Source organism: Euprymna scolopes, chromosome 39 (assembly GCF_053919585.1).
Source record: "Euprymna scolopes isolate OS-2025 chromosome 39, ASM5391958v1, whole genome shotgun sequence".
NCBI lineage: Eukaryota > Metazoa > Mollusca > Cephalopoda > Sepiida > Sepiolidae > Euprymna > Euprymna scolopes.
This window is the reverse complement of record NC_136520.1, coordinates 26,285,174-26,298,489: the sequence shown is the minus strand read 5'-3', so window position 1 is coordinate 26,298,489 and position 13,316 is coordinate 26,285,174. Positions and strand designations below refer to the sequence as shown.

Genomic DNA, 13,316 nt, shown 5'->3' with positions numbered 1-13,316 from the left:
CGAGTTGGAGTGTAGGTTTGCATCATATGCAACGTCATATTAAAGAGAGCACCTACTGATATATTTCGTGTTCATACTCTTAAACTAACGCTTATAAATACATTCATTTCATTGTGTATCATGTTAGAAAAGTGTCATTAGCTTCTTTAAGGGTCAACTAGAGATGCAGATCTGTTTCCATTATATTCACATGCAAATTTTGTGGATTTATGTTTACAGTACGCTCCCTAGTAGGTCTTTGTTTTTAGGGAGTGACATTAACACAGAAAACGAGATATATAAGTGAAAGTGTCTGTCTGTGTACATTTCTCTGCACAATAACTCTGTCAATTTTCAGTCTACAAACTCGAAATTTGATATGCAGGATAGTGAGATTTGGGAAAATCTTTGTAATCCGTTTTCGACCAGAGATTTGGTTGTTAAGGGGTCAAAGTTCAACGATTTGACCTTTGAGAATTCTATCAAACTCCTCCGCCAATTTTGGGTCTAAACATTTGAAATTTTAGATATGGGTTCCTTGGACATGGATCTAACTTAATGACTTGATTTGATCCCAAAACAATAAATGTTAAGTGGTCATAATAGGGGTCAAATTTTTTTAAAATTTGACCTCTGTGGTCTCTACTAAATTACAGTTTCTGGTCTAAACATTTTAAATTTTACATAAAGGGTATTCAGAGATAGGGCAAGCGTTTTAATCGATTTGGGTCGAAAATTTGAGCTATCAATATAATAATCTATGTATGTTTACATGTCTGCCTAAAACTTTCTACAGAGGTAACGGATTTTCACAGGATCAGTATTGTTTTTGAAGCTCGACCCTTCAGACGACAAATATCGAAAAATTGGCTAAAAAAATTAATTTCTTCACTTGCAACCGGACACTTTTCTACAGGGTGGGGGGGGGGTCGCTTTTATCGCCGATATTTTTGAAAGTCATCCCCTCTTTTAAATTGTTTAGCCTTAATTTAAACCTATGTCACTTCCGATTTGGCGGTGGTCGTAACAGCAAAGATGTCACTTTTTCCCCCTGCTCTTTTCCTCCTTTGCAGTACAGGTTTGAGCCTGCTTCCTACTACCACTTTTTTTGCTCAACACACACCTCCAGACACCCGGGCAACGCCAGGCACCCATGCTAGTGTGTGTATGTGTGTATATATATATATATATATTGACTTGGCCTTCTGGGTCTAGACAGTTTGTCTAGCGCGTGCACACGCACGTCAAATTTAATGAATTGTTTGAATAAAAAATGGCGACAATAATAAAAGTTAAACTTTTTATGTATGTGAAAAACTCCACAAAAACAATGTGAACTATGATCCGGCAGTATTTTCCCCAACTTTAACATAAAAATACTATTGCTCCAGACATTTTTTTCATGAAGATTTTTGTAAGGAAAAAAAGCATGGATACTTTTCTTGTAAAATTTTTCTGATATGGTTTTTATTTACATTTCTTTTTGTTGCAATATATTTGACATTGCATGAGGATATGCCCCATAAATTTATAACCATGTGTAATGAAGAACGGACCAATCAAATGGCAGAACATTTATTTATAAAATATATTGAATCTTGTTGAATTCTTCAGTAATCTATTTCGATGTCAAAACAAGAAGACCATTACGTTTCTGATGTTTGAGAATTGGATTAATTCTTTGCTTGGGAAAATTTCTCTAACCGGATTTATGCTGACATTCTTTTTAGCTTGAAACTACATTTTTCTATTTATTTTTTATTGACATTAAATCGTTTTTAACACCAATACGTAATGCTAAAGTTAAAGCAAGAATTATTTTTTAATTAATAACATTACAAGTTGATTTTTTTTCTTTTAAGATAATTGTTATTTTTCAACTTGCATGAAAAGTTATCTAAAAGATGCTTAAAACAGTTTGAATTATACAAATACCATCAGTAGTTCAAAAGTTATGAGAATTTTAAGTGCCAAAATTTAGGCTTTTCCGTGGACATTTTTCTTTAGAATTAGGGCTAAATTACGAATCTCCACATTTCAAGAAATTCGGTAATTTCGCCACCATTTATTTATTTTTCAAGCTATTCTTATGAAACTTGGCACTCTTATGTAAAATTGTGTGCTCTTTCTGATTATGCAGTCAAATTTGTATGTATCTCTTTACCATAAGCCATGAATTATAAATTCAGATGTACAAATTTCAATTTTTTTTTAACTGGCGTATGGTATCATATTGTGGGTGTCTATTCATGAACAAAACTAAGTATTATAGTGGTATTTAAATATAGCTTTATTGAGAGCAGGCATTTTCCTGCCTCCTCACCAAAGGAGAGCTTAATCTTGGATGTAGCCATTGAATGCCTAAAGAGCATTCATGGCCGGTATTTACTACTCCCCTCAAAGAAAAAAAAAATTGAGTAGATATGAATTAATCTCAGAAATAAATCGAAAATTTTTCATATAGATTTTGGATTTCTGTAAAAGATGGAAATTCCCATAGTCGACCAGAACTTATGCATTTTGGAACCAGTCCAATTTCCAATTTTGTAAATCCTCTCTATCTGGCCCAAAATATAGCCCTATTTTCTGAGATGCAACCATAAATTGTACTCTACATGAATCCTAGGTGTAGCTTTCACAGTACCAGGATACCAGGAATCCTGATAAGCAACAACTATATATTCACCAGTTGATGGTAATTTTTGTCATTTCTATTCTCTTTTACTGAAAATTCAATTATGTAAACAAAAAAATAAAACACTAATTTTTTACCTTGTTTCCATTTTAACATTTAAAATTATTTCTTTTATAGGTTTTAGGGTATGCTGAAAACAAATATCGCATTTAAATTTTCTGCAAATAAGTAATTTTCCGGATATTAAGCAATGTCATTTCTTATGTTATCGCTGGTGGCAATCTTGGTACGTGCTAGCACGCAAACCTAACCCCGAGAAACTATGCAAAAACACACATACCAAGATGACCACCAGCAATAACATGAAAAAGATAGTCATTTTAAAGAAAAATGTTAAGGTGGAAACAAGGTAAAAAATTACAAAATGCATCACAATTAAATTCTTTATCAAACTGCCTAATTATTATTATTATTATTATTATTATTATTATTATTATTATTATTATTATTATTATTTAGATATCTTCAGTTAAAAAAGACAGGTTTGTTTTACAGATTCGAAAATATGGTCTTGACAAGGAGTTAAAAATAAATTCAATATATTTTATTTAATTGTTAGGTGAAAGTACAGAATAGTTAACAAAACCCACTTCCTTCCTCATGTTAAGAATGGGTTTCTAAATAATGTTATTTCAGCAAGGTAGCATAAGTTCACAAGCACCTTTTATTTGTTATATATTTGTTTTTAGTTTGTTTGTTTTTTGTTTTTTTACCACTAAAAAAAACAAACGCATGTACTTAGTACATTTTGTTGTTTTTTTTTATAAGTGGATTGGCAGATCTAGAGATCAATAGAGAGGATCGCATGCAAACAAACAGATGTAGAAACATTACATTACCAAAATTCTGCACTTATTAAATTAAAAAAAAAAAAAAAAAGGAAAATATAGGTTTTAGTTTCATAATTTTCAATTTTTAAACAGTCCGGAAAGGAGGTAGAATCTAAACTACACTCTCTGCCTTCAATCTGATAATTTACCAACTAAACAATTCATGCATTTGTTAAACTCATTTTTAAAACAGCACTTATAAGAAAAGCCAGATATATATACCTGAAGTTTTTAAGGGTTTTTTTGTTCCCGTCAGTTACTAAGGGCATGTTGATATTCAACACATAGGGAGTAACATAGTCAGGACCACTTGTATTATCTTCCCAGAGAATTTTATACGCATGATATAATTTTCATAAAAATAGTTTATATTTGAAATTTTAAAGGAGATTCAGCCACCATAGTTCTCAAGTTAAGAACACTTACAAATTTGGCACTGCTTCGATTGTTTTACCCCTCGCCCCAAATTTTATACATAGGATTTAAATTTCATAAAAAGTAGGATATATTTGAAATTTTAAGGGGATCATCCCTTCATAGTCCTTTAGGGGTGCACTTAGAGATTAATACACATTAAATTTTCTCAACATTAGAATATATCAAATAGTACCATGACAACTATTTTTTTGTTTTCATATTACAAAAATGTAAAATGAAAATTGTATTGTAAGGACGGCTACAACTAGATTAATTGCTGTCGGCAGTTTTGTGTTAGTTTATGACTAATCCAAAATATTGATCAGGATTAAATATTAAAATCGATGAAAAATCACTTGTTTTCAAACACAGACTGACTTACCTTATTGATTTAACTTTTTGTAAGGAAGCTATTAATGTCAATGAAATGAGGGAAACCTGATTTTACTTTATATATAAGATTATTGCATATCTAGATAATCTAATATGTGTGATATCTTTTTTTGTTGTTGTCTTTAGTACTCCTGGCCAATGTCAAATGGACTGACCAGGTCAGCAACAAGAAACTGTGGATGGGGGACAAGTTTGATTTGGCTGATAAATCACAAATGGGATGGGCCAACTGATCGGCACCAAGTGTCCTTCTTGCAATGAGATCTGAGATAGAATTAGATGGGACTTGTTCAGGGCAAACGTTTTAGGACCTTTTTTTTTTTTTTTTTGTACTGACCAATGAAGGGAATAAAGAACACTTTCCGTGTAATTAATATTCTATTTGAAAAATAAAACATACAAGGTTCATCATGATTACCCCTGTATATAACCGCCATCCTCTCTTTTGTACCTCATTTTTACATGACTCTAGCCTTGTTCTCACCCCCCCCAATATTTTGAGTATTTGGTACTACCAGATCAGGCTGTATGGTGGTATTGGCTTTCTGACCTAAAATGCACCAAACATTGATGCTATTTGTGTTTTTTGTTTTTTCCCTTTGCAAAACCTCAATCATGATCTACAAAGCCCAAAACAACAATTTTCTCAGCAAAACAACCAAACTAAACACCATGAATAAATATTTGAAAATACAAATAAATTACAGCATAAAAATCTTTTTCACAAATAACTGGATTCATCATTAAATAACCTGGAAAGAGTTGATATGCTGTAAAACAAAACAACCAAATCATATTTTGAATAGAATTATAGTATTTTATTATATTGCCAATAACATTGTACAACAATAACAAATAAAAATTGGCTTATCATGAGCAAAGTTTGTTTTGTCAACTTAAATGTTATCTGAATCTGACTTTAAAAAAAAATCTGTTAGGATAAGTTTATATGTTAAATTCAAATTTTCAGATGTTTTTTCATGATATGACTCATAATATTTCTTTTTTTTCCTTATTTTTCCAGGATTTGGATCTTTTGTCTCTGGATTTAACTACCAAATTGGGACTGCAATTTTGGGTGCGATTACTGCTGCTAACACTGCACCAAAAACGATAAAGGGTGGGAGATAAGAGATTTGAAAATAAAAGAAAAAAGAATTCAATACCAAAAATAAACTTAAAAGAAAAAGGCCATGCAACAGGTCAAACAAACTTCAATTTTTTCATTGTGAGAAGATGACATGCAAATGTTTACCGTAGCAATTAGTTGGGGTATTCCTACACGCAAACTCTAAGTTCTTTCTTCAGTGCCATCGAGGCCAAACATCCAAATATTTCCTGTCTTTTTTCTTTTCTTTCAAGATTTTTTTTTTTTTTTTATAGCCATCTCTGGCCTAAATTAACTTCCTCAAATGTCCATTCAGAGAGTCATTGTTTCACGTGACCACTTACCTCTTTCGCTTTGCAAATAATTAAACCGCATCTCTTTTTATTTTATGTTAGTTTTAGTCCAGCTCTCACTATTTAGATTTGTTCCATTTTTTTTTTTTATATAAATTTTCCTTCTTACCATACTAAAATTGATGCCATTATTAGATCAAATTTAAAAAAAAAATATATGTATATTTTATTAATTTAGAATTTGTTTTAAATTCTTAGCCCTTCATCATTCTCTAAACTTCTTAGTCATTTTTATTGTTATTAAAAAATCTTTAAAATATTTGAAACTCCTTTTCTATAAGGAATACAGTATAAGGTAGACCTACTTTCAGATTTCCAAACTAATAATAGAACATTTATAAAAAAATATTTTTACAATTATTTTTTATAGAGAAAAAGAAAATACAGCTTTCATATACTTTTTATGAATCTCCAGAGAAATAGACTGGAAAAAGAAATCATTTAGAATATTTCGCTTTCATAAAACATGGATTTTTTTTAAGCAAGGAATCGATCTTTGGATTTATACAATGTTACTATAAACAGAACAAGCGGATTTTTAAACATAATCCATGGATGTCAAGGTAAGCTTGTACATTTTATTTATTTGGGGGCGGGGGGCTTTTTTTTTCTTTTTTTTTTTTTAAATAAATATATATATATTTTTTTTCATTTGTTTTAGTTGGGGATGAGGCATCCTATCAAATGCCAGACATTCACCAACTATTTCATACATTCCAACTAAGATCTTTTTAAGATTCTAACCGTCCTTTTAAGTATAATTGTTTGTATCTCTCTTGCACTTAGTCCACTGGATATGTTTGGCAGATAGTTTTAAAATTATTTTTCATGAGTCTGGTTGCTCCTATAAATACGGGAATAGAGATCTTCATAAGATTCCAGTTTCTTTTCATGCTGTACATAAAACCTTGGTATTTTTCTATCTTTTCCCCTGCAGCACAATTGTGTTTAATGCAACACAATTGTGTTTAATGCAGCACAATTGTGTTTAATGCAACACAATTATGGACACTAACTTTAAAGGTTTCTACTTTCTCCTTGTCCCTTATCACTATGTCAGGTTATCTGTCTTTTTTCATTTTACTTCAGTTGAAATTCTCAGGAATCAAGGAACCCCTTCCTAGGGACCAACACTTGATCTCTATATGAGATGCATAGATATTCAAATATTCCATTAAAGTTTTCCTTTCTATCTCAAATGTTGAGTAGGTAAAGAAGTTATAAACATTATTTCCCTCTCCCCAATTGACTATTTAAATATGTTATAGTATATCTTTCTTTCTTGTCTTTTGGTCTGACTGGATTCTACGAGAAGAATATATCTTGTTTGGTAAAGTATTCAGTTAGTGCTCTTACTTAAAGTAACATCACTTGCGACATAGTTTTAATCTTCATCCGTTTGTTAGTTGGTTGACATGAGCATTACAATGTGGAAGAAGGTGAACCATTTCTCATATAAGCCAGTGTAAATTAGTCATACCGAGGAGATCTTATGAGGACCGTGAATTCTGTGTGATTTTGAAGATTTAATCAGGGTTTACTTGTAGGGAAAAGTATCCTTATGTCAGGTTGATCTGACAAACCCCTGTACAGAGGGACCTTAGACACGTGAGGACAATGTCTAGTAGGCATTCAAGTTCTCTCCTCAGCTTATGTATGTATGTGTTAAGTTAAAGCATATTTATACTGGGAAAATTATATAATTGTGAAAGAACTACATATTTCAAGCAAAATAAATTGTTTTCAACTAATTACCAACGCTATTCATGACGTTTACTTGTTTATTTATAAAATACTGTTTTTGTTTAAATTCATGTTTTGAAACATGACTCATTTAAATCATAAATCTATGCCATGCCACTGCTATAATTGTTAAGGTAATGTTTTAAGCTCTATTTTATATTTTAAAAACTCTGGATAGGTCAGTTGGTAAAACCTCAGACTGAATATCTGAGATTCGGTAATGGCATTTAACTTTATTATTTATTAATAATGCAAAATTCTCCATTTCTAAAAGTAGCTAAAATCTGATATTTTGCAATAAAACAAATTCTGAAATGTACTTATGTGTAAGAAAAAAATAAATAATTTAAAAAAAAAGATGGACAAAAATGTCTATTTTTATAAAAAGTTTAAAAATCTAACTAAAAATACCTCAAACCCTTTGTGTGCCAACTTTGCTGTATTGATTTAGCTCTGTTCTGATTTTAACAAGTTGATTGTCATCTTATATAAATGAGATTTTTTTCCTTATTTTCAATATATATTTTCAATATATATTTTCAATATATATTTTTAATATATATTTTCAATATATATTTTTTAATAAATATTTTTGATATATATTTTTTAATAAATATTTTTGATATATATTTTTGATATATATATTTTTTAATAAATATTTTTTAATAAATATTTTTGATATATATATTTTTTAATAAATATTTTTGATGTATATTTTTTAATAAATATTTTTGATATATATTTTTTAATAAAATTTTTGATATATATTTTTTAATAAAATTTTTGATATATATTTTTTAATAAATATTTTTATATATATTTTTTAATAAATATTTTTGATATATTTTTTAATAAATATTTTTGATATATTTTTTAATAAATATTTTTGATATATATTTTTTTAATAAATATTTTTGATATATATTTTTTTAATAAATATTTTTGATATATATTTTTTTAATAAATATTTTTGATATATATTTTTTTAATAAATATTTTTGATATATATTTTTTTAATAAATATTTTTGATATATATTTTTTTAATATTTTTGGTATATATTAAATATTTTTGATATATATTTTTTAATAAATATTTTTAATATATAATCTTTTAATAAATATTTTTAGTATATATTTTTTCATGAATATTTTTAATATTTATTATTATGAATATTTTTTAATATACATAAACATGTTTTTGCTTGTTATACTCATCAATATGAATTACATAACTGCACTGCCAGTTGGACAATTTGAACCTCCAAATTCAAGTATTCTAATCCTTTTATAAGAATGTGTTTTGAAATGCAAGAGAAATACATCTTGTATTTTAAATGTAGATACAATTAATAAGATACAGATAATGCTTTCATCTTTTAAAGAGAATTTTGAAACATGATTTAAATTTGAATCTTTATCTTAATCTTAAAGTGCTTATTTGAACTTCATAATTTTAAAAAATATTTTTAATATCCATAAACACATGTTTCATGTTCCTTGCATTCGTCAGTATGGATATATATTGGATTATTCCAATTACTGTTTGAAGTTATTCCCAGATTTTATTCAATGTAATCTCCGACCTTCTTCAGGTGCATTTTGTTGAACTTTGGTGAATCTCTATGAAATTTCAAACACAACCTTTTACATTACCGCATCACATTAAATATTTTTAGGCAGAATATTATAGAATAAAAGAATATTATCTGATTTAATTTACGAACAAATCACATAGTGAAACATGAACATGCAACATGGCTCCTAATTCAGTTTTAATTTTCTTTCGCAATCATTTTTTTATTCTTTTCCTACTTTTTCTTTAACGGATCTATTTTACAAACATGCTTTTGATTATTGCATTTGATGAGGTTAGTTTTTAGTTTTTACTAGCCTGGGTGCCCGGCGTTGCCCAGGTGTTTGGAGATGTGTGTTGAGCAAAAAAAAAAAAAAAAAAGTGATAGTAGGCAGGCAGTCTCAAACCCGTACAGCGAAGGACGAAAAGAACGTGAAATAGAAAACGTGACGTCTTTGCCGTTGCATCCATCGCCAACCCGGAAGTGGCGAATGTTTAAATTAAGGCTAGTTAATCGAAAAGAGCGGATGACTTTCGAAAATATCGACGAAAAAAGCGACCCCTCCTGTAGAAAAGTGCCTGGTTGTGGGTGAAGGAATTAATGTTTTTAGACAATTTTTCAATATTTGTCGTCTGAAGGGTCGAGCTTCAAAACAATACCGATCTTGTGAAAATCTATCACCTCTGTCAAAAGTTTTAGGAAGACATGCAAACATACATTTAAACAGACAGGTGAGATTTATATTATAGACTAGCGGGGGTAACCGGCGTTGCCCAGGTGTTTGGAGGTGTGTGTGGTGTTAAATAAAAAAGAAACCGGGGAGGGGGGAGTAGGATCGAACCCGAAGCCCTGAGGCGAAGTTTGAAAATAAAATCGGCCAGCCAGAATGAGTTAGTGAAAGATAGGTGCGCGCCTGGAAGTCGTCGAGCGTTACATCAATGACTAGGTTTGTTTTTATAAGCGAAGTAACAAAAGAAAAGTTTTTAATTAAGCGGGAGGTAATCAAAACATCGAAAAAAAAAAACACAAAAAAACTAACGTAAGGCAAATGAACGATGAAAACAGAAAAATGAACACGTGAAAAATGGCTTAAATAAGCCTGTTTCGATATTAAAATTTAAAAAATCGGTGGGTACCTGGGTGTTTTTGGGTGTGTGGTCGGGAGTGGATAAGTGAAGTAAAAAAAAAAACAAACAGAAAAACGATCGTTACGTGAAAAATGGCTTAAATAACACTGGTTCAATATTTAAATTTAAAAAATCGAAAAAAAATAGAAAAGACATCTCCCACCACGATTCGAACCCAAAACGTTTAGATAATGAACGCTAATTGACTGACCTAACACGACGTACATGAAATTTGTTCAGTTTTTCAACTATTTAAAGTAAATCAGGTCATGACGTCATCTGCCGCATGCGTAGAACCGCTCGTCGTCGCGAGAAGACCGTTTTTGTTGACCCCCACTGTCGAAAATTGTCGATTTCGGAGTGAAAAAATTAACGTTTTTTGCCAATATTTCAATATTTTTCAAGTGAAGGATGGGGCTTCGATATGATATGGAGTTTGTGAATTTTCGAAAGTTTTTAGCAGACACACAAACATACACACATACATACATACATTTTCGCTTTTATATATATAGATAGATAGAAGATAAGTCCTTGTGTAAAATCACTCTACATTGCATTTTTCTTTTTCTTTTCTTTTTCTTTTTCATTCCTTTTTCTTTTTCATTCCTTTTTCCTTTCCTTTTTTCATTTTTTCTTTTTCTCTTTTTTCTCTTTTCTATTTTCTTTCGTTTTTCTTTTTTTTTCAATCATGCTCTCGCTTTTCGCTAACATTGCCAATAAGTCTTGGTGTGTTCATCCCCCCCCCCCGCTCCCAAAAAATGGTTTTACATTTATATCATGAAATTAGCCTTTATATCATGAAATATTCAATTTGATTACCAGTATAGATAAATCCATATATATATATATATAGAGAGAGAGAGATACAACCTTTTTTTGGCAATTTTATAAGTTTGAAATCACAGCGACTATTGACCAGAATTTAACAAATGAAGACTCGCCGGAAAGCTAATGTTCTGAATTCTGTAGTGAGCTATGTGACATTTGCCATTAAGTTCGTATTTTAAGGGGATCATCCAGAGTCTATTTTTGGCACTTTTTTACAGCCATAAAATGTTTCAATCATAGTCATTTGTTTTCCTAGTTTTGCATATGAATTACAAAAAATCTGATATTTCTCCAAAACCTCTGGCCTTGATGAAGAGGAGACCTAAACTTGCTGCTGTGGTTTCAAATAATCTGATTCCAAATATTTCTCATATGTTATATCTCCCCTTTTTGGTTTTCATACACAAAGTAAATTTCACAGTGTATAAAGATTATTTGATAGTGGAGATATTCATAATCATATCCTATTTCCAAAAGTGGGGAGATATAACATGAGAAATATTTGGAATCAAGTCTCCCCTTTCAGATTATTTGAAACCATAGCAGACAGTTTTAGTCTCCCCTCCATCAAGGCTAGAGGTTTGGGGAATATATATATATATATATATATATATATATATATATATATATATATATATATATATATATAATTTAAAACAAAAAAGTGTTTTATTTATACACTACTAGTGGGGGTACCCAGCGTTGCCCAGGTTGGGTGGGTAAATCAAAACAAAATGGAAAAAATAAAGAATAAGCGAACGTAATAACCCTGTTTAAATATTATGAAAAAAAAAAACATCGAATGTGATGCAAAATAAATAAGATGGTAAAATTTCTTTAAAAAATCAGAAAAACAAAAACAAAAAAAACAGTGAATGTGATGGAAAAATTAAAAAAAACGAACGGAAAAATGGCATAAATAACCCTGTTTCAATATTAAAACTTAAAATATATATATATATATATATATATATATATATATATATATATATATATATATATCTGACATCTCAGCTCAAACGTGCGATCTTAAAATAATGACGTTGCTACTATACTGACTGATCTGTGATCACATGAGTGAAAATAGTTTTTTTTTAATATTTAAACTAATTCAAGAAAGAATGTTTTTTGCGCATGCATGTATGGCTAAATTGTCATGAAGGAAGGATTTTTTGCTACCTCTCCCTGTAGAAAAGTGCCCAATTAAGGATGAAAGAATTAATGTTTTTAGCCAATTTTTCGATATTTATCGTCCGAAGGATCGAGCTTCAAAATGATAGCGATCTTGTAAAAATCCATCGCTTCTGTCGAAAGTTTTTGCGAGACATACAAACATACATTCATACATACATTTAAACAGATTTGTGCCATTTATATTATAGACTAGCGGGGGCGCCCGGATGTTTCGAGGTGTGTGTGCTCTTAAATCAAAAAGAAACACGGGGGGGGGGGGTAGAAAAGTTTTGGTAGAATCCAACCCAAAGCCCTGAGGCGAAGTTGGAAAATAAAATGTGAAAAAAACATGACACGTTAACTGCTTGGACAGCAAGAATGAGTTACTGAAAGAAGTTTGAATTCATTTAAGAAGAGAATTGACAGGTGCCCGCACTAAATGACGTCAAGTGGAAGTCGTAGAGTTACCATTTTGTGCGAGCGTTACGACGACGACATAAGCAATAGCTATTCAGCAGTGAACATTTTCTGCGGGACAGTTTTTAATGAAGTCAGTAACCCGGTTTGTTTGTTTTTTACCTAACTTGGGGGAAAACCAGCTCCCCCATTTATTAGGGGAGTGGCTCGTCTTTAAATGAAAGCAACCGTCTGATATGACGACGGTAAGCCGACATTAACCAAACGTAACATCGCTTTCTAGAGACAACTGGCTGGGCCAGGATTCGAATCGAGTTTCGCTTTTTTTATACCGAAAAACGAAAGCAAACATGCGGCGATCCCAAAATGTCAAATGTTTAACGTTTCAAAGTCGAGCAAATTAAATAGAGAGGCGACCCCCATTGTTAATAAAAAGTTTTAAAAATGAGTGACGGCCTCGAGAAGCCGCCGAAAAAAAATCCTTTTGCAGGCATACACAAAAAGCAAACATACATACATACACACATTTTCGCTTTTATATATATAAACTAGCAGGGGTGCCCGGCATTGCCCGGGTGTTTGAAGGTGTGTGTTCAGCACAAAAGTGTTGGCAGGAAGGCTCAAACTCGTGACACTAAGGCGGAAAAGAAAGTGAAAGAAAACGTGAACGCTATG

At 30.7% G+C, this 13,316-nt stretch overlaps 1 protein-coding gene across 2 annotated transcripts in view; it reads left to right on the top strand.

The window, feature by feature from the left end:
- The window catches only part of LOC145263682 (rho GTPase-activating protein 23-like), a 693,682-nt gene that overhangs the window by 64,807 nt on the left and 615,559 nt on the right, over positions 1-13,316 (top strand). Inside the window, exon 2 of one of the 2 annotated variants that reach the window (XM_080120564.1) lies at positions 5,339-6,338. In XM_080120564.1, the coding sequence (XP_079976690.1) occupies positions 6,327-6,338 (12 nt within the window). In that variant the 5' untranslated portion in view covers positions 5,339-6,326. Of the gene's footprint in view, positions 1-5,338; positions 6,339-13,316 lie in introns of those variants that run through there. The other variant, XM_080120565.1, reaches the window with a different exon arrangement.